The following is a 20,014-nucleotide window of genomic DNA, read 5'->3' as shown; positions in this document are numbered from 1 at the left end:
AAATGTTTTATTTATGAATATATGATACGTTAAATTTATTTGAATAATTATTATGTTTATTTATATATTTTAATTTCTCTAAAAAATAATAAAAATGTCGACTCTATTGTTGAATTACATATTTTAAATTAAACAGATTTTTAATCACTTAAAAGTTGATATCGTATATATCGCTTAAATATATTTTAATATTCTATATTATATGAATGATATGTGTTTAAATGAAGTGAAATAAACAACAAATCTTTTTTTACTTTAACAAACTTAAGTTAAAAGTTTTTATTTCAAACTAAATTTAAACACATACGGCATAATCATGGAAAAACACGTGCAAAAAAATTAAAGTTAAATAAGATGAGAGTTTTATTTTTTAAAATACACACAATATAATAATGGAAATGCACACACATAAAAAAATTAAGCTAAATAAGATAAAAATTTTATTTTTAAGAATAAATTTTTAAAGCTCGAAATATATATATATATATATATATATATATATATAAGTTAAATAAGATGGAGGGTATTTTGATAAATAATTAATTTATTTTTAGAAATTATACCATGCATATTACTTTGAATACAACAAACCAAACACTCAATAAAAAATAATCTCAGTATAACTTATTTCATCATAACTTATCCCATTATAACTTATCTCATCATAATTAATCCTATCAAACGACCCCTAAGGACATTAAAACTTATGTCACGATTATTTTTTCTTATCCGTTACACCAAAATGACCCTAAATTTATTTTTTCTCTCATAAACTGAGGAACTCAAAATTTTTTGATCCACAAAATTTATGTATTTTCATTTCTGAATTTTCCTTTTGAACAGAAAGTGACAGATGTTGACATCTTGACAATTAAAGAGGATTAAAGTACGTCACCTCTTTTTAAAAGGAATTAAAGTAAGTCACCTAACACGTAATTATTACACACTTGGATGTAAAGAGGTACTATTTACATAAAGTGACATTTTTTCTAATTTATAATGTTAGAGAAAGAAGTTATGCTCTGATTAGTTATATAATAAATTATAATAATAATGATAATAATAAAAAATAACATCGTTTTAATAAAAAAATAAAACTTTGATAGTGTAAAAATATAATCTTTAACTATTTATAACTGTACAAATATGACCTCCCTCCAAATCAGTCCTATTAATGATGTGACAACGTGTGATTGGATTACCTTTTCACATAGGCGCGATTGAAATCACGCATGGGGGTTGCAAAATCGGAGGTCATATTTGTTCAGATTTTAAATAGTTAATGGTTCTATTTGTGCACTATCAAATTTTAAGGTTAAAGTTATAATTTGATATAAAATTTAGGGTATATTTATATATTATTTTTTCTCACTTTATCTTCTATATCTAGCGTTGTTGCTTTCCAAATCATTTGCTTCAAGTCTTCAAAATCAGCAGGTGAGTTATTCTACAATTTCTCTCTTTGAGTTATTTAATTTGATAGTTGTGATTATAAACTCTCTATATTTTTTATTTATAACGACTGTGTGTAGTTCATCTTGCACGCACTAATTATTAAGTCTAGTACCTACTTTATTCACATATTTGATGATACTCCCTTCGTTTCATTTATATAAATGAATAGTTAGATTTTGATACATAAATTAGAAAAAAAATATTAAAGGCATAAATTTAATATAATTTTTTATTTTTACTCTTCTAAAAAGAAAAAACTGACCTTATGATATCTTTTCAAAAATTAATTTATTGTTAAATCATAAGGATAAATTTGAAAAAAAATTAATGATTCACTTATTTTGAAACATCAATAAATACCCCAATAATTCACTTATTTTAAAATGGAAGAAGTATCTTACAACACCTAAATCGTTTCATTTATATAATTTAATTTAATGATTAAAAAGCTCAGCACAATGTTGGTGCCATACTTTAAAAAGAATCAATTTTATTTCTTCAAGAATCAACCAAATCTGTAAAACCCCTTTCTAAAATACCACACACAACATCAGAAAGACTCAGATCAAGTCTACGAGGAGAAAAATGAGCCCTTAGACCGGATTCGGCTCCTTTTCATTTTCCTTCTCTTCAATTTTTTTAAATTTTTATTTGGATTGAAGACACATATCAGAATTTAAAATTAATGGTTGAAATTTAATTAAATATTTTTAACAATCTAATAAATTATTCTTGAATATATTAAACTATTGACTTTTTATCCTTGAACAATTTTCTGAGTTTTTACTTTTTTTTTTTTTTTTTACTAATGTTTGTCATTTTTCTTGAGTAATATTTTTCGAATAAAAAAAATAAAGATTGTGGTGTGGAGTTTTTCTAATTTTATTTTCTTTATGTGCCAAATAAATTCATTATATGTGTGCCGAATCAAATTTAAAGATTGTGCCAAATAAATTCATTATATTTTCTTTATACTTTTTTTTTTTTTGCTAATGCTTGCCATTTTTCGTAAGTAGCGTTTTTCAAATAAAAAAATATAATGGTCGTGGCTTGAAGTTTTTCTAATTTATTTTTTTATGTGCCAAATCAAATATAAAGAGTGTGCCAAATAAATCTATTATATTTCTTTATGTAACTCTTTCGGTTTGAATTCTCAACTATAAAAATTAAAATTTTAACTATTATGATTTAAAAAATATATTTAGGAAATTTTTTTAATATATATTTGTGGCAGTATTTTTTTTTTAAAATATCGAGTAAAAGATATAATGGATATTTAAGGAAGAAATATAACTAAAATATGAAAAGTAGATAACTATGGTTTAATTAATTAAATCTCAACCATTAATTTTAACTATGACATGTGTCTTCAATCCAAGCAAGAACTTGAAAATATTGGAGAGAAGAGAAATGAAGAGGAGCCGGATTCCCTAAAGACCCTCTCAATTCTTTAATTAAAAAATGGGACAAGTGGGTCCCACAATATTATAAAGTTAAAAAAATAAAGTCGCTTAAATAACTAGCAGTTGTTCGACAACTGTATTAGTTGTTCCAACAACTATCAAAGTTTTCCAACAACTTTGCAAAATTGTCGAATAACTTTACAAAATTATCGAACAACTTTGATAGTTGTTGAACAACTTTAAAAAGTTGTCAAACAATTTTGATAGTGTTGAGACAACTTCTCTAGTTGCTGAGACAACCTTTTTAATTGTTGAAGCGAAAATATTTAAAAGAAAATTGATTTGTTTTTTTTTGTTCCTTTTACCCAATTTTTAAGATTTGAAGGATTCTCACCTAATTGAGTAACTAGTTTATTCCTTTTAATAGCATGTAACTTGTTTGATGATCCAAAGCAAGGGAAACACCCATTAAAATCAAATCACAAATCAAACAAGACCTAAAAATGCCAATAACAACAATAATATTTCACCAAAATTTTCCAAGTGAGGTCTGATGGTAGGATAAAATATATATAGATTTTACTCCTATCTCGAAGAGGTAGAGGGGTTGTTACCAAAAGACCCTCGACCCAAGTGTAGCAAATTCAAGTAAAAAAATAAGAAAAACAATGAAAAAATATGACAACTAGTTAAGAAGGGAATAATATAACATCTACTAAAAAATAATAATCAGCCACAAAATAATACAATAATTAATAATACCCCTAAAAATTATACATGTTATCAAGATTTGCACTTGTTGTGCCTTCACCATTTGACAAGAGTTATCCGGTAGAAATTACCAATATATACGATATCAATGGTCAAAACAATACATATTATCAATATATGGAAATCACCAAAATACCCATATTTTGAAATTTATTGATGCTAATTTAACATGCAGAAATCGTCTCTTCCCATATAATACAAAAGAAAATAGAAAAGAAATAAAATAGTAGAAAGAAAAGAAAAGAAAAGAAAATAGAATACAATAGAAATATAAATATTGTTCTATATCACTTTATCTTCTAGATTTGGTGGTTTCCTAATTTATTTATTTGCTGCTGTCCAAATTATTTGCTTCAAGTCTTCAAAATCAGCAGGTGAGTTATTCTACTATTTCCTTTTGTCAATACCAATTTCTAACGATCCATCCATAATGCCTTTAAAAAAAACTTCCTCTTTATTCTCTTGCACCCCTCTTTATTCCTTGCGCCTCGTTTAGTATCAGAAATAAAGAATAATTAATCTCGAAATTAATTTTATAATGAGCTTATCCAATGTTTGATTGGAAAAAAAATGCATGAAATAACTTATCCTGCGATTAGTTATCCAATGTTTGCATTCTGAATAATCCCCTTTATATGATCCTTCCAATTGGTGTTACTTTGCTGCTGCTGCTGCCTGTGCATCCATGATAATAACATTCTAGCCCACAGTTGTTTTATGAAGTCACAACACATAAATAAATCCCTGGTTTCAGGTGCTCTTTGACACATCAAACAAATAGCATTCACAACAACCCCCCACTGCAATAATCTATCCTTGGTATGCTGTGGAGGAGTGCTTTGTTTATCGATATATCTGTAATCATAATATTATGCATGTGTCTTGTAGTTTTTTATTCGTGTTATTTTGGAGATGTTTGTGATTTCGGATAGATAGTTCATAGTATTACTTTGTGGGTGTCTTATTTCTTTTATTATCCAATGGTGTGTTACCCCATTTTATTGTTTGTCTTTATGTTTTCTGATTGTTATACAGTTATTTTTCATGAGCCGGTGATGTGGTCTATCAGAAACAACCTTTCTACTTCGTCTGAGGTAGTGGTATGGACTGCATACACCATACTTTCTCTAGATTCCATTTTATGGAAATACACTGAGTATGTTGTTGTTATTGATAAGCATTTTTGCATGATGCTGCAGCCACATTGTGAAAATGGATTTAGGCTTGGATGCATTAGCAAACATGACACATCTCCACTGCAGGCTTTTCTTGTGTATATTATAACAAATGATGAATTATCTTGATGAAAATATTGTCTCCATCACTAATGATCTGTGTGAGAGGCTGATTAATAATGGAGAGGATCAAGAAGAGAAATTGTAAGACATGATATTAAATGAAAACAAGAAATTATGGGTAGTGGCAGGTCCAGTATATTTAAATCAATACACCCATTTCTATCAATAGATTTTATGGAGTAAAATGAGATCGTTGATTGAAGATTTTGAGTTTGAATCTTGTGAATAACTAAAATATTTTAGTCAAAGATATTGTATGTGTAAAGTCACATAACTTTTCTTGATTACCAACATGAGTTGTTATATAATGGTGGGATTGCTCCATATAGTAGTGGAGCCAGAATTTTTATTGAGAAAGTTCAGAAGTAAATATACGGACTAGTCGAAGAGGGTTCAACATCTACTATATATATAGATAATAAAAAAACTTTGACCATACAAAAATAGTATAATTTTTCGACGAAAGGGGTTCGGATGAACCCCTTGAATTTAATGTGGCTCCGCCACTGCTCCACCCACTATTAATGGTCTCAGGTTCGAATTCTAGGTATGAAAAAAATTCTGTTGGTAGCGCTACCCCTAGAATGAGCCCAGATTCGAAGTAGTTAGAACTGTTATTTTATGGTGTTCGGGTACAAGAATCTGTATACATGCAACACCAACTTTAACTCTAGTTCAAGTGTAAGACAAGAACACTTTTGAAGTTACTTTACACCTTCAACACTAGATTATGAATCATCCGTCTAAGAAGTGTGTTTATTTTCAGAAAATAGATGAAATAGAATTTGTAAGGCCAAGTCCCCCGACTTCACAGAGTGTCCTTAAGGAATAATTTTCCTCACAGTACCCGAGGTTATGGAATCTTTCTCCCAGGATAAAATATCCTTCAATCCGAACAATAGTGGTACCTCAAATTATTGGATTCAACAAACTCACTCAACAGTTTGAATGATTACACAAAATGTTTTGAAGACAAGAAGAGAGTTTGTAATTCAGAAAATTCGTGTTTAAACTTGTGGATGAAAGCAGGTTTATATAGCCTTCATATGCCTTTTCTAAAAAGTGGAAATGGTTCACTTAAAAGGTGTGACCTTTCTTGAATAATCATGTCTGTTCGTCCAAAGATTGTATCTTTTTCGAACAGGCAAACCATTTCATGAATCAGTGTGTCATTTTGTTGAAGAATTGCATCTTTCTAAAGTATCAGTTCGAAACAGTGCATCCTTCTGAAGCATCAGTTCGAAATGCTGCGTGCATGCATATAATTGAAGGATCAAAATACAGAAAAATTTACTGCGTTTTTATTTTTCCTTAGGATTAAATTTCTGTCAAATAAATTTAGTCTAAAAAGATAGATCTCATCGATCGATCATTTGACAAATCCAAATTCGAAGTCGAGCGACGATGACGACGGCGCGAGATATCTCTTATTTCTTGCCTCACTTACCATGTGGAGTAAGTGTTCCTTATTTTAAATATCCACAAGTTCTCTTCTTTTACCAATGCGGGAGAAATAGTGAACATTCCAATTTGGGAGTACACTTTTTAAATTAGTGTCTCCCTTCTCTCCACCATTTTTCCTTCATTTTTCATTCACACTTTTTTCATATAATTTGAACCCAACAATCCCCCACATGAAAGGAAAATGACTATTTCTTTTTGTAAAATTTTTACGGACAAATGTGTGATCATCAAGCAAAGACTGATTGCATCTGGATAAGTGGGTTTCCCTTTGAACTTTCCATAGTGAACTTTCATCGGTTGCACTCGGTCAATCGGTAGATTTTATATCTTTGAACTGTCGAGCTTTAGTGTACTCCTAGACAACACATGTCACACAACCAGCCTTTTACCGTTTATGGTTCTCACGGTTTTATTCTTTTCAGCCATAAACACATTCCGATTTCATGAGAGCTTAGAGAATAGGCCTTTACTAACATTCTCCTTGAAGCGGCTTCCACTTCGCTCTCACATAGGTGATTTCTAAATGTTCAATCCTATAGATTAAACTATTTGGTCAAATCTGCCGAATTTAGATAATCATTAAAAGACTTTTCACTTTAAGTTTTATGCTTGTTCACTACACATTGTCTACATCATGAGAATGAGTTGGGTAATTGACAATGTTGAACCTGTCAGACACAACTTTGTTTGATCTCTTTGAACCTAGCTCTTGGGATGTCCAGTCTGCTAAGTAGAGTTACCGCCATGCTGACTCGTCCTAGGCCTTAAACCCATTCCCTTGGATGTCCTTTCCACTCCTTCTCTAGATAGGCCTTTTGTAAGTGGATCCGAAACATTATCCTTTGACTTTACATAGTCAATAGTGATAATTTCACTAGACAGAAGTTCCCTAACAGTATTATGTCTTCGTCGTATGTGATGAGATTTACCGTTGTACATCATGCTCCCTGCCCTACCTATTGCCGCTTGGCTATCACAGTGTATACATACTGGTGCCACTGGTTTGGACCAATAATGAAAATCTTCCAATAAATTTCGGAGCCATTCTGCTTCTTCACCGGCTTTATCCAATGCGATAAATTCAGATTTCATTGTAGAGCGAGCAATACAAGTCTGTTTGGATGATTTTCAAGAGACTGCTCCTCCACCAATAGCAAATACATATCCACTTGTGGATTTTACTTCGTTCAATCCGGTGATTCAATTTGCATCACTATATCCTTCAAGTACCGCAAGATATTTATTATAATGCAAGGCATAGTCTTGAGTGTATTTAAGATACCCCAAAACTCTTTTCATTGCCATCCAATGAGTTTTGTTGGGATTACTCGTGTACCGACTCAATTTACTAATAGCGCATGCTATGTCTGATCGTGTACAATTTATTATATACATTAAACATCCCAATACTCTTGCGTACTCCAATTGTGAGTCACTTTCACCTTCATTCTTTCAAAGTGCAAAGCTCACATCCAAATGAGTCTTGGCAGTACCGAATTTCATATACTTGAATTTGTCAAGTACCTTTAGATATAGTGAGACTGGGATAATGCCAACCCTTGTGGAGTTCTATGGATTCTTATACCTAAAATCACATCCGCAACTCCAAGGTCTTATATATTAAACTTGCTCTCGAGCATTCGTTTCGTTGCATTTATATCAGAAATGTCTCTACTGATGATCAACATATCATCCACATATAAACAAACCATGACTTGGTGATTTGGAGTGTCTTTAATATAAATACATTTATCACATTCATTTATCTTGAACCCATTTGCCAACATGGTTTGGTCAAACTTCGCATGCCATTGTTTAGGTGCTTGCTTTAGTCCATACAACGACTTAATAAGTTTACACACCTTATTCTCCTTTCTTGGAACCATAAAACCTTCAGACTATTCCATGTAAATTTCTTTCTCTAATTCTCCGTTTAGGAATGCGGTTTTCACATCCATTTGATGGATTTCAAGACCATATACCGCCGCCAAGGCAATTAACATTCAAATCGATGTTATCCTTGTTACTGTCGAGTATGTATTAAAGTAATCAAGATCTTCTTTTTGTTTGAAGCCTTTTACTACAAGTCTTGCCTTGTATTTGTCAATAGTATCATCCGCTTCATTTTGTTTTTAAAGATCCATTTAGAACCTAAAGGTTTATTTCCTGGAGGAAGATCAACCAATTCCTAAGTATGGTTGCTTAAGATTGAATCAATCTCACTATTGACTACCTCTTTCCAAAAGGATGAGTTTGATGACGACATCGCTTCTTCAAATATTTGAGGCTTATTTTCTAAGAGAAATATTACAAAATCCAATCCAAACGTAGTAGAAGTTCTTTGACGTGTACTACATCTTGGATTCTCTTCATTATGTACATTCTCACTTAGTTCATCTCGAGGTCGTTTAGATTTTCCACTAGACTGTTCATGTCTAGTTTTATATGGGTAAAGGTTTTCAAAGAATTCAACATTATCTGATTCAATTACCGTATTTTCATTTATATCCGGATGTTCGAATTTATGAACCAAAAACCGACATACTTTACTATTTTTTGCATATCCTATGAACACACAGTCCACTGTCTTAGGTCCTATCTTAACTCTTTTAGGCATAAGAACTTGGACCTTTGCTAGACACCCCCATACTTTAAAATATTTCAAGTTGGGTTTCTTTCCTTTCCATTTTTCATAAGGAATTGATTGTGTCTTACTATGGGAAACTCTGTTGAGTATATGATTGGCTGTAAGGATAGCCTCCCCCACAAGTTTTGCGGTAAACTGGAACTTATAAGCAAGACATTCATCATTTTTTTCAAAGTTCAGTTTTTTCTTTCCACAATTCCGTTAGATAGAAGTGAATACGGGGCCGTATTTTGATGGACAATTTCATTCTCTACACATATTTCGGCGATGGGAAATTCATATTCTCCGCTCCTATCAATTCTTATCATTTTTATCTTTTTCTCTAACTGATTTTCTACAACGCGATACATCTCTTATTTCTTGCCTCACTTATCATATGGAGTAAGTGTTCCTTAGTTTAAACACTCACAAGTTCTCTTCTTCCACCAATGTGGGAGAAAGAGTAAACTTTTCAATTTGGGAGTAAACTTTCTAAATTAGTGTCTCCCTTCTTTCCACCATTTTTCCTCCATTTTTCATTCACACTTTTTCATATACTTTGAACCCAACAAGAACTCTAATACAGGCACCAAACATCAAATGAGAAAAAAAATCGTGATCATTGAAATACGTATTAGTGCAAAGTACAAAATTTTAAAAAATAATTAAATATAAATGTTGGTTGGAATATTAAACAGGCCACCTGCTACATGCATAATTGCAGGGGTTCGTTTGGTTGGGGAACAAGTTATTTCAAAATTATTTGTTTTAAGATTAGTCATTTCAAAATTGTTATTTCATCCTCAATGTGAGGTTTAAAAAAACAGAACAATTCAGGAATAACTAATTTCGGAATAAGTTATTCCGTGATTTTATCCCAACGAAATATGAGATAAACTCATTCTAAAATTAGTTATCTTCTATGCCTCGTACCAAAAGATCCCTAATATACTGATGGATGTATTAATATCCCCTTCACATAACATTTCTAGTGGATGTTTCGCCCTATGCCACTACTATGTACTGATGCATATTAATTTTTATTAGTAATATATTTGACTGTGTATTAAAAAAAGGAATATTGAAACGCTAACATCAATCGTAGCTATGATATAATCATAGAATGATGATAAGTAAGATTTTAGGAGTGTTGAAATATCTCGTATCAGATAAAAAGGGAATAGTTAGTCTTCATGTATGGATTTGTACAATTCTTTTCTCATTAAATCTATTCTTAAAATAGTATCAGAGCAGAAAATATTTCAATTATTATATATGGATGTTGAAAGCTCACATTAAATTAACCATACACTAAATATCTAGGCTTGGGCATGAGACTGGTTGTTGAAGAGTCCTAAATCAGATAAAAAATAAATGAGTAATCTCCTTACATATAAGACAATTTATATGTTGTTGTCCAAATTATTGCTTCAAGTCTCCACAAAAGAGCAATATACTTAAGCAAGAGAAACTATATATCGCAATGTCTTCACAAATTGAGAGAAATCAAGAAGTATTTTTTTTTTCTGTTTTGTTTTTACCCTACTGAGATTATTGAACGCATATTTCTCATAGATTTCATTTCACTTGATTGACCGCCAAGCCCTAGTAAATTTATGTGTTTCTTACCTTTTAGTATTCCCTATATAACCTAGTAAGGCCAAAGGTAGAGGGACAGAAGGAGGTTCATTCACTAAATATTCACACTGTATATACAAGATCCTTTGGTATATATGTATATATATGAGATGCTGAATATTTTTGTTGGAAATTCTGCCTCCGACATTGCAACTGATCAACATTTATTTTACATTTTTTTTATGTTGCAGAAATGGCTGATGATCTGAGTGAGAGGCTGATTAATAATGGAGAGGATCAAGAAGAGAAATTGATAGACATAATATTAAATGAAAACAAGAAATTATGGGTAGTAGCAGGTCCAGCAATATTTACAAGATTTTCAACATTTGGAGTTAATATAATAAGCTTAGCTTTTATTGGTCATATTGGAGCCACTGAACTTGCTGCTTATTCACTGGTTTTGACTGTTCTCATCAGATTTTGCAATGGCATCCTTGTAAGTTTTTCAATCTGACACACCTCTTTCTCTTTTCCAGTCCGTTTCAAATTATTTGTCATGTTTCGATGCTTCAGTTTGGAGGTGTGAGAGACTGGTATGGATGGTTTTAGGTGGGGTAGAGATAGACCGGAGAAATAATTGAAGGATGTGATTAGGCATGATATGAAGCAGTTACAGCTTACGGAGGTCATGATCCTTGATAGGAGGGTTTGGAGGACGCGGATTAGGGTAGAGGGTTAGTGGGTGGGAGTTCGTCCGTAATGGTAGGTAAGAGCACTTTTATTTGTATCTACGTCTGTAGTTGCTTGTTCGTGGTGTTCCGATAATGTCTTTGATTTTGTAGATAGTTTATAGTATTATCTTGTGGGTGTCTTGTTTTCTTTATTATCTAGCGGCGAGTTATGTGTTCTTTTATGTGTTTTTTATTTGTTATGCTATTATTTTTCCTGAGTCGGGGGTCTATCGGAACCAATCTCTCTACTTCATCTGAGGTGCGTACTCTGAATATGTTGTTTGTTTCGATTTTCATCAATCAAGCTGATAAACTTTAACTAATTATATTTTAAAGGCATCTAATACATAAATGTGCCATTTAACTTTGGAGTTCTTCAAATAAATTATGTTGTTAATTTGATGTGCATGCAGTTAGGTATGGCAAGTGCACTAGAGACACTATGTGGGCAATCATATGGAGCAAAACAATACCAAATGCTTGGCTTACATATTCAAAGATCATGGATTGTCCTAATAATTACCACAACACTTTTACTCCCTATATTTCTATTTACAACTCCAATTTTGAAAGCATTAGGCCAACAAGATGACATTGCACAAGTGGCTGGAATAGTTTCATTTTGGTTAATCCCAGTGTTATATGCCTATGTTGTGTCCTTCACTTGCCAAATGTACCTTCAAGCACAAAGCAAGAACATGATTATTGCATACTTAGCTGCAATTACACTAATAATCCATGTTTTTTTGTCTTGGCTTTTGACAATCAAGTTTAAGTTTGGGCTATCTGGTGCTATGGTATCAACAATTTTGGCCTTTTGGATACCTAATATTGGCCAATTGGTATTTATTATGGGTGGATGGTGCAAAGATACTTGGACTGGTTTTACATTCTTGGCTTTCAAGGATTTGTGGCCTGCTGTCAAGCTTTCTCTGTCATCTGGTGTCATGCTTTGGTGAGTCTATGCACTTGCAATATAAATTTTGAGTTTCAGTTTTACATAAAAATTGAAAAAGAAAAAAGAATTGGGTAACCTGCAATAGCCGTTAAAGTTTACGTGATAGTGTAGAATATTTTGTACTCTAACAGTGCACAAAAATCAAATTTATAAATTATTATACTACTAGCATAACAATGATAACATACCCATTGTGATTCCATAAATGAGATCTAGAAAAAAAGTTGGTATATGCAGATCTTATCCTATTTTTATGGGCAAGGGAGGATATTTCCTATAGGTCTTTATTTACATTATCAGTGTAATTTAGCATACTCAAATGTCATGACTTGGTGAATCTATACCTTTCACTTGCACATGGTAGCTCAGAGTTATTTGTAGAGACATCAAATAAAGGAGTTGGACTACAAATTAAAATAAGTTAAGTTAATAAGTAGACGAATAAAGATTACTTCGGTTGAGACGGTCCCGGTCAAAATGAGCTAAATAAGAGGGCCGTAGCCTAACCAACCCAACTATCTAAGTTTTAATATCTGTATTTATTTTCTTATGAATATGTTTGATTACAAAATAAAACTAATATAACCTTATTTGATTTTTCGGTACAAGTGTGGAGCTCTGGTACAACAGTATACTGGTTCTACTTACTGGAAACTTCAAAAATGCTAAGATTCAAATTGATGCCCTTTCTATATGGTATATTCTTTTGCCTTTCTTTTCCTTTTTCCAATTTTAATATAGAAGTCATTATAGTTTTTAAGTTATAAATTGAGAATAAGGGTGTTAAATGGGTGTGTTGGACTGAATTCAAGTGGATCAAAATACGCCGAGCTAATAAATAATCAGGTAATTGATCAATCCAAAAATTACTTGAGTTGAAATGAACAGAGCTAATGGACAAAAAACGTGGGTCATAAACCTACCTGTTCAATTCTTACAAAGTTTTATTTTCATCAGTTGTTTAAGTACCAATCTTTTTTCTCTTTATTATGACTGAAATATCAAAACATCTTTTTTTTTTTAAAAGAAAAAAGAAAATATTTTGATTAGATCTTTAGTGGGTCAGTTTGATCTACAAAGCAGTCCAACTTTTAAATAAATTGAATTGAGCAGGTCAAAATTGAATGAGTCAATAAATGAACTTGAACGGATGTAGGAATCATATTTTTAAATTTAACGGACTGATTTTGATACCCATTGATCAGAACTACTATTTTTTGAAGTTTTAATCGATTTTTACACATAAAATTACGCTATTAACATATTAAATTCATATGAATCTGATGTTGCGATATTATATCCCTTTAGGTTAAGACATTGTATCACATTAGGTCTTAATTAATCCCTTGTGTTTCCTCCTCCATTTGCAGCCTTAACATCAATGGTTGGGAAATGATGATAGCTCTTGGCTTCATGAATGCAGCATGGTAGAGTTCCTTCTGTTTATTATACTTGATTCCTCACAAAAAAAAAAACAAAAAAACTACTGGAGTTCAGTGCAATTCGGGGTGTTGAATGGATGCGTCAGCTAATAAATAGGCGGATCAATAACATGTCCAAAATCCTTTTAGATTGAAATGAGTTGGAATATGTACAATTCGTCCAACTAGTTTACTAACATGATCATAATATACACAAAATATTGATTATTAGCCTATACATTACATATACATACATATGTTATACGTATAGTATATGTATATTAATGTTCACTAATTATGCAATGCTGAATAATTTTCAGTGTACGAGTAGCAAATGAGTTGGGAAGAGGAAGTTCCAAGGCAGCAAAATTCTCAATAATGACAATAGTCTTAATATCTTCTACCATTGGTTTCATCCTATTTTTATTCTTCTTCTTCCTAAGGGGACATTTGGCTTATGTTTTCACAAAAAATGAAGATGTAGTTGAGGCAGTAGATTATTTATCACCTCTCTTGGCTTTTTCAATTCTATTGAACAGTGTTCAACCTGTACTTTCTGGTAAGTTTGCTTACTTGTCCTTTCTCTCCATCTATTATTGCTCTATCTCAATTTATGATTATATGGTTTGACTGGATATGAAATTAAGAAAACAGGATAGATTTTTGAAATTTGTGATTTTATTCTAGTACTTTTCAACAAGGGCGGCTGAAGCATATTTATGCTTAGGGTTAAAATCAAACGGAGGCCTTAAAATTTTAAGAAAAAATAATTTTCTTTTAATGAACTCTATTTTCAAAATTATATAATTGATTTTTTCTAATTATTTATTTTTAAGTAATAATATAATCAATGCATTTAATCTTTCTTGAGACATAGTACTTTAGATATGAACTTCTTCTAATAATTTTTTCTTTTATATAAAATAATTATTTTTTTTTATAAATAATATTTATTCTTTTTTTAAAAAATATATATATATTCTTTTAAAAAATGAGGCCCCTCAAATTTGAGGGCCTAGGGCGGCCGCCTATTTTTTTACTAGGTAGAGCTGCCCCTGCTCTTCAATACTGATTTATAGAAATGCAAGATAATGTTGTGTACAATAGACTTTTGTGGTTGGGTTCTTATCCGAACCCTGCGATAGCAAAAGCTTTGATGTATCGGATTGATTTTTTTCCTTTTAACTCTTCAATAGTTGTGTTGCTATAAATCTTCTCATTAAGATTAAAATTTAAAATGTTATATTAAATTATTTCTAAATATAAAAAGAAAGACATATAATCAACTACAAAAGGTTGAAAAAAAAAAAACACTACAAAAGTAACTTTAACATATTGTTTACTCTTTTACCTTTTTTGTGTCTTTTGAGACCATGTATAGGTGTGGCTATTGGAGCTGGATGGCAAAGCATTGTGGCGTATGTTAATATTGGATGCTATTACTTGGTTGGAATTCCTATTGGAGTAATCCTTGGTTTTGTTCTGCAATTGCAAGTTAGAGTAAGTGTATATTCTCCTTTTTCTTAGTTAAAGTAAGTCCTCTTAAATTTGCTCTATTTTTTTATCTTAGATATTGGTACTAAAACTTGAAGGGGAGTCTTGGAGTAACTGGTAAAGTTGTTGTCATGTGATCAGAAGGTCACGGGTTCAAGCCTTGAAAACAGCCTCTAATAGAAATGCAAGGTAAGGCTGCGTACTATACACCCTTGTGGTGGGGCCCTTTTCCGGACACCGCGCATTGTCGTAGCTTTAATGCACCGGGCTGCCTTTTTTATATTGGTACTAAAATTTACTGTTATTGAACACCTGATATTAATCGGAAAGGTTGAACCTAACTTAGAAAATTATTATTTTCATGATCAAATGGTGCCTAAGCCTTGAAAGTGAACGCCCGCCCAATTTCTCTCTAGTTAGTCTAGGAAGTAAGTCGATTGCATGCCTCTTTTCCTTTGATTAATAAAATGCCCATCACGGCCACCAAATTTTTTATCAACCAAAAAGAAAAAAAGAAGAAGAAAAGATTGACTGAAGAGTATATATTATGATCGTCTTGATTTGATTGAATATGAAATTTAAGAATACATAGAGGAATTCTGAATTTTGTGTTTTAAAACTAGAAGTGAGCATAACATATAAAAAATATTTTTTGATTCTTCTGATTTTAAACATGTCATAATATTCCTCTAAAAGGGAAGTGTCATTAAAGGTTAAAAAAGCTGAAATAAGGAACGTACTAAATATAGAACTATGGCGTTTTTTCGATGATCTAAAAAGTAAAGTAACTCTAAATTGAAAAAGAAAAAGGAGTAACTCAAAATTGCTATTCCTTCCATTCTGTTTGTGTCATAACTAGGAAATAGGCCTACGCTTTGCCCGATGATGAAAAGCATATTCATGATTGATCTTATAAATAATTATGGCCAAACCCATGGTGGCCCTCTGAACTTGATACGAACTTTCACTTAGGCACCTCAAGTGAACGTTGTTCACTTTTGACACCTCAAGTAGCCATAAAGTGTCACTTTGACACTTTTTGCTGATTGAGCAAAGAGAGTGTATTACACTCATGGTTTGGTGCGTGGTAGCTGTATTTTCGCTCATTTATTATTTAATTTTACCATCTTCTCCTATTTTTTTATCCAAATAATTTTTAAATAAAAAATATTCAAACACCTTCATTCACCCCTCCCCCCCCAAAACCCATCTTCTCCAAACACTCCCACCCACTTACCAAAATCATCTTCTCCAAATACCAAGCGCCCACCCACTCATCCAATCAAATCTCCTTCTTCTCCAAATACCCCAGCGTCCCCACCCTCACCAAACCTATGAATCAATATCCAAAACACCCCAAGTATACATAATCCTCCGCATCTATTTTATGGAGATGCAAATTTTGTGTTAAATATTATTTTTTTCACCCCATCTCTCTTGCTCATCGGTTTTAACACATCTCCAGACATGTAAGAAGCTCAATCAAATTGAGCTTTCAGATTCTGAGATTTATGCTTAAAAAAAATTCAGATTCTGAGATTTATGCTCAATAAAATTGACTTTAGTTCAAAAAAATTGAGTTACTAATTCAAAAACAAAGAGTAAAATATTGTATTAACATGATAATTAACTCTTCAAGAATCTGAAAAATTCTACCTCCATTGATGATGACAGTTTCAATGATAATTGCTTCGGTGGTTGAGTTTAGTGATTGTGATACTATGGTGGTAATGAAAATTTGATAGTGGGTGTGGAAGAAAAATCTATGAATAGAAAAAGGGAAAAGAAAATGTTGGGGGTGGGGGTGGCGGGCGTTGGTGGATTGAAGAGGACAAATGGAAGGGGTGAGTGGGTGGGGGTAGGGTGGTGGCAAGCGATTTAGGGGGTGGGGTGGGTTGAGGAAGATGATATGGGGTGGGTTGGGGTGGTTAGGAAGATGATATAAGGTGGGGTGGTGGTGGTGGTGAGGTTATTAATATTTTTATTTAAATTAATTATATAAAAATTATTTTTATAAAAATGACAAATGTCTTTTTATAATTGGTCCCTTTCCATGTGTTTTAATCTCTTTTTTCAATAAAAAAAATTATTATAGGTGTATATAGTGATGTGACAATTTAAATGAGTTGGCACAAATTAATTAGCCGTTTTTCCCACGCTGGCAGTGAGTGAGACACACTCACTGGTGCTGATGTCGAAAGTTGTAAAAGTGACATACTTTATGGCTACTTGAGGTGTCAAAAGTGAACAACATCAACTTGAGGTGCCTAAGTGAAAGTTCGTGCCAAGTTTAGAGGGCCACCGATGGGTTTGGCCAATAATTATCTTCTCTATTATTATTATTATTATTAAATATTTGTGAGATTATTATTATTATTATTATTATTATTATTATTATTAAATATTTGTGAGATTATAAAAATTTCAACTTCAATACATGATATATATTATGTCCTAGACTTTTATTTAATTCATATTTGATTCACTTTTTAAGAATATTAACATAAAAAAGTTCACCTCATTTTTGAAAGTGAAATTATTGCCGTGTACAATATATATGTTTTTGTCTTTCAACACTTACCTAAAAGAACATTAAGTGATTTTAGGAGTTGATGAATCACACTTCTTCGAAACGAAATCCTTGACATATTACAAATTTACATTCATTTTTTAATAGTTTTGTTAAATACATAACTAAATAACATGATTATCGTATGTTAAATTATTCAAGCTCGATTTGCTCTTCTCAGTTATTATACCCAAAAGTAAGATGATATGCATATTCAAGAATCAATCTATAAATCTACAAAACAAATTTTGTCATCTAAGCAACAATAAAAATATTAGATTCATATTATGGAATGATAAGAAATATTAGGTTCTTACTATATATTGCATGAGAATTTTTAAAGTTGCTCTTTATTTGTTAGTTTGAAGATGATAAACCCTAAACATACATTTGTATCCTCAGTTTCTTTAGCGTCTTTCCACGCCGAACATTTAAATTTCCACTAAATATTATTATTAGGAACTAAATATACGTATTTGTTATATTTTATATCATATCTAGCACGAAATTTTATTAGAACAATTTTTTTCCATCTTCATACTTAATTCTCTCTCTTTATGTTTGTTTTGTATAATTATTTTCTTTCTTTTTCAATTATACATTTATTGAATGAGAATTTCTTCTTCTTTTTTTGAGATAATTATAAGAGAATAGAGATATACAATTAATACTTAGATAGGTCGGATGAAAGCTATAGAGGTAATGTAATTAAAATTATTGTGACAACATGAGGTTTTGATCTTTTGTCTTTTTATCTTTTATCTTTGATATATATCAATACATATTAATAAAAAATAATTAAGAGGAAGGGGAGAGGTATTGTAACATTTAGAAAATTTAATATTACTTTTAATTTTAGTTCGCATGTGCATTTTTGAATCCTCTCAATACAAATTTTGATTCCGTCTCTAATTCTATCAGCCTTATCAGATTCTAGTATTTTGACCAATTTGGAGGTACATGCACTCACACTTGTTCTCCATTACCATTTATTCTTTGAATTGTTTTGTAGGGGGTTTGGATTGGAATGTTGATTGGCACATTAGTTCAAACCATTGTACTACTTATTATTACTTCCAAAACTGATTGGGATAAACAGGTAATTCTTGCAATTTCCTTAGAAACATGCAATTGCCTATAGAGAAAGTCTTTTTAAATGCCAAACCAAAATTATACATATTGGTTTTACTTTTAGGTAACACTCACTCAACAACGAGTTAAACGGTGGTCAATAGAAGAGAATAACAATTCCACATCATCACAAGGCGCTTAACTTACAATAGCTTATTATATTAATTTTCTCATTGTATGAAGTAACTGTAGTACAGTAAAGTTCAGTTATCTTTTTTGTATGTTGCTTGGACTCTTGAAGAATATCCATGGGTGCATGACGGATCCTCTAAAATTAGTATAATTTTGAAGGATCCGATACAATAATATTTTTGGAGAGTCAGACCAACGTATATCTTTTGTACTAGAATGCTTTGTCTTCTCTCAAAAAACTAGAGTGAGAAACAAAAGATAATAAATTCCAACAACCACAAGTACAACAATCCAATGGATATGACGGATGAAGAGATGCAAGTTCAGGAGGAAAATCTACTACAAGAAGTTCAAAAAATCCTAAAGAGGTATCTACATCTATCCCATAGGACTAATAAAACAAGTTTCAAAGACAAGGTATTAATTGTTAACCCTCTCAACCCAATAGACTTTATTCGAAAAGATTTGTGTCTCTTCAACCTAGATGATGAACAGGACAATAGCATGAATCACCCCTTCTTTATACCCATTTCCACAATGGATAAAAGACTTTAAACACCCTGAGAACAAGCTATCATTATAAAGCTCTTAGGAAAAAGTCTAGGATATAATTATCTACGTAATAGACTCAAAATTTTATGAAATTTAAATGAAGAGCTGAACTTGATTGATTTAGGAGAAGACTACCATCTCATTAAATCGGCCCACCTTCATAATTACAACAAAGTCTTGCTCCAAGGCCCTTAGTGTTATTTTCAATGTTTTCGGGTACAAGAATCTGTATTTAGGCACAACAACTTCAACTCAAGTTCATGTGTAAAACCAACAACACCTATGAAGTTGCTTGACATCTTCAACACAAGATTAAGAATAATCTTTCCAAGAAGTATGTTAATTTTCAAAATAAGATGAAATAGAATTTTTAAGGCCAAGTCCCCCGACTTCACGGAGTGTCCTTAAGGAATAACTTTCCTCACTGT

General features: G+C 31.5%; 1 protein-coding gene across 11 annotated transcripts; it reads left to right on the top strand.

Annotated features, from left to right (window-relative positions):
• The first annotated feature begins 1,360 nt into the window (after positions 1-1,360).
• On the top strand, positions 1,361-19,234 carry LOC107849746 (protein DETOXIFICATION 21). Of its 11 annotated transcripts, none has more exons than XM_047409709.1 (9): positions 1,361-1,437; positions 10,847-11,094; positions 11,743-12,284; positions 12,897-12,983; positions 13,658-13,714; positions 14,029-14,267; positions 15,090-15,208; positions 18,784-18,870; positions 18,967-19,234. In XM_047409709.1, the coding sequence occupies exons 2-9, from the start codon at positions 10,849-10,851 to the stop codon at positions 19,042-19,044; spliced, it is 1,455 nt and encodes a 484-aa protein (XP_047265665.1). In that variant the 5' UTR covers positions 1,361-1,437; positions 10,847-10,848; the 3' UTR covers positions 19,045-19,234. The 11 variants fall into 11 exon arrangements, with proteins under 11 accessions (XP_047265665.1, XP_047265650.1, XP_047265660.1 ...); XM_047409694.1 differs by lacking the exon at positions 1,361-1,437 and adding an exon at positions 3,856-4,003; XM_047409704.1 differs by lacking the exon at positions 1,361-1,437 and adding an exon at positions 4,161-4,448.
• Positions 19,235-20,014: the final 780 nt, after the last annotated feature.

The sequence above is a fragment of the Capsicum annuum genome, chromosome 1 (genome assembly GCF_002878395.1).
Source record: "Capsicum annuum cultivar UCD-10X-F1 chromosome 1, UCD10Xv1.1, whole genome shotgun sequence".
Classification (NCBI taxonomy): domain Eukaryota; kingdom Viridiplantae; phylum Streptophyta; class Magnoliopsida; order Solanales; family Solanaceae; genus Capsicum; species Capsicum annuum.
Note: the sequence above shows the minus strand (reverse complement) of the source record. Positions and strands in the feature narration are given on the sequence as shown.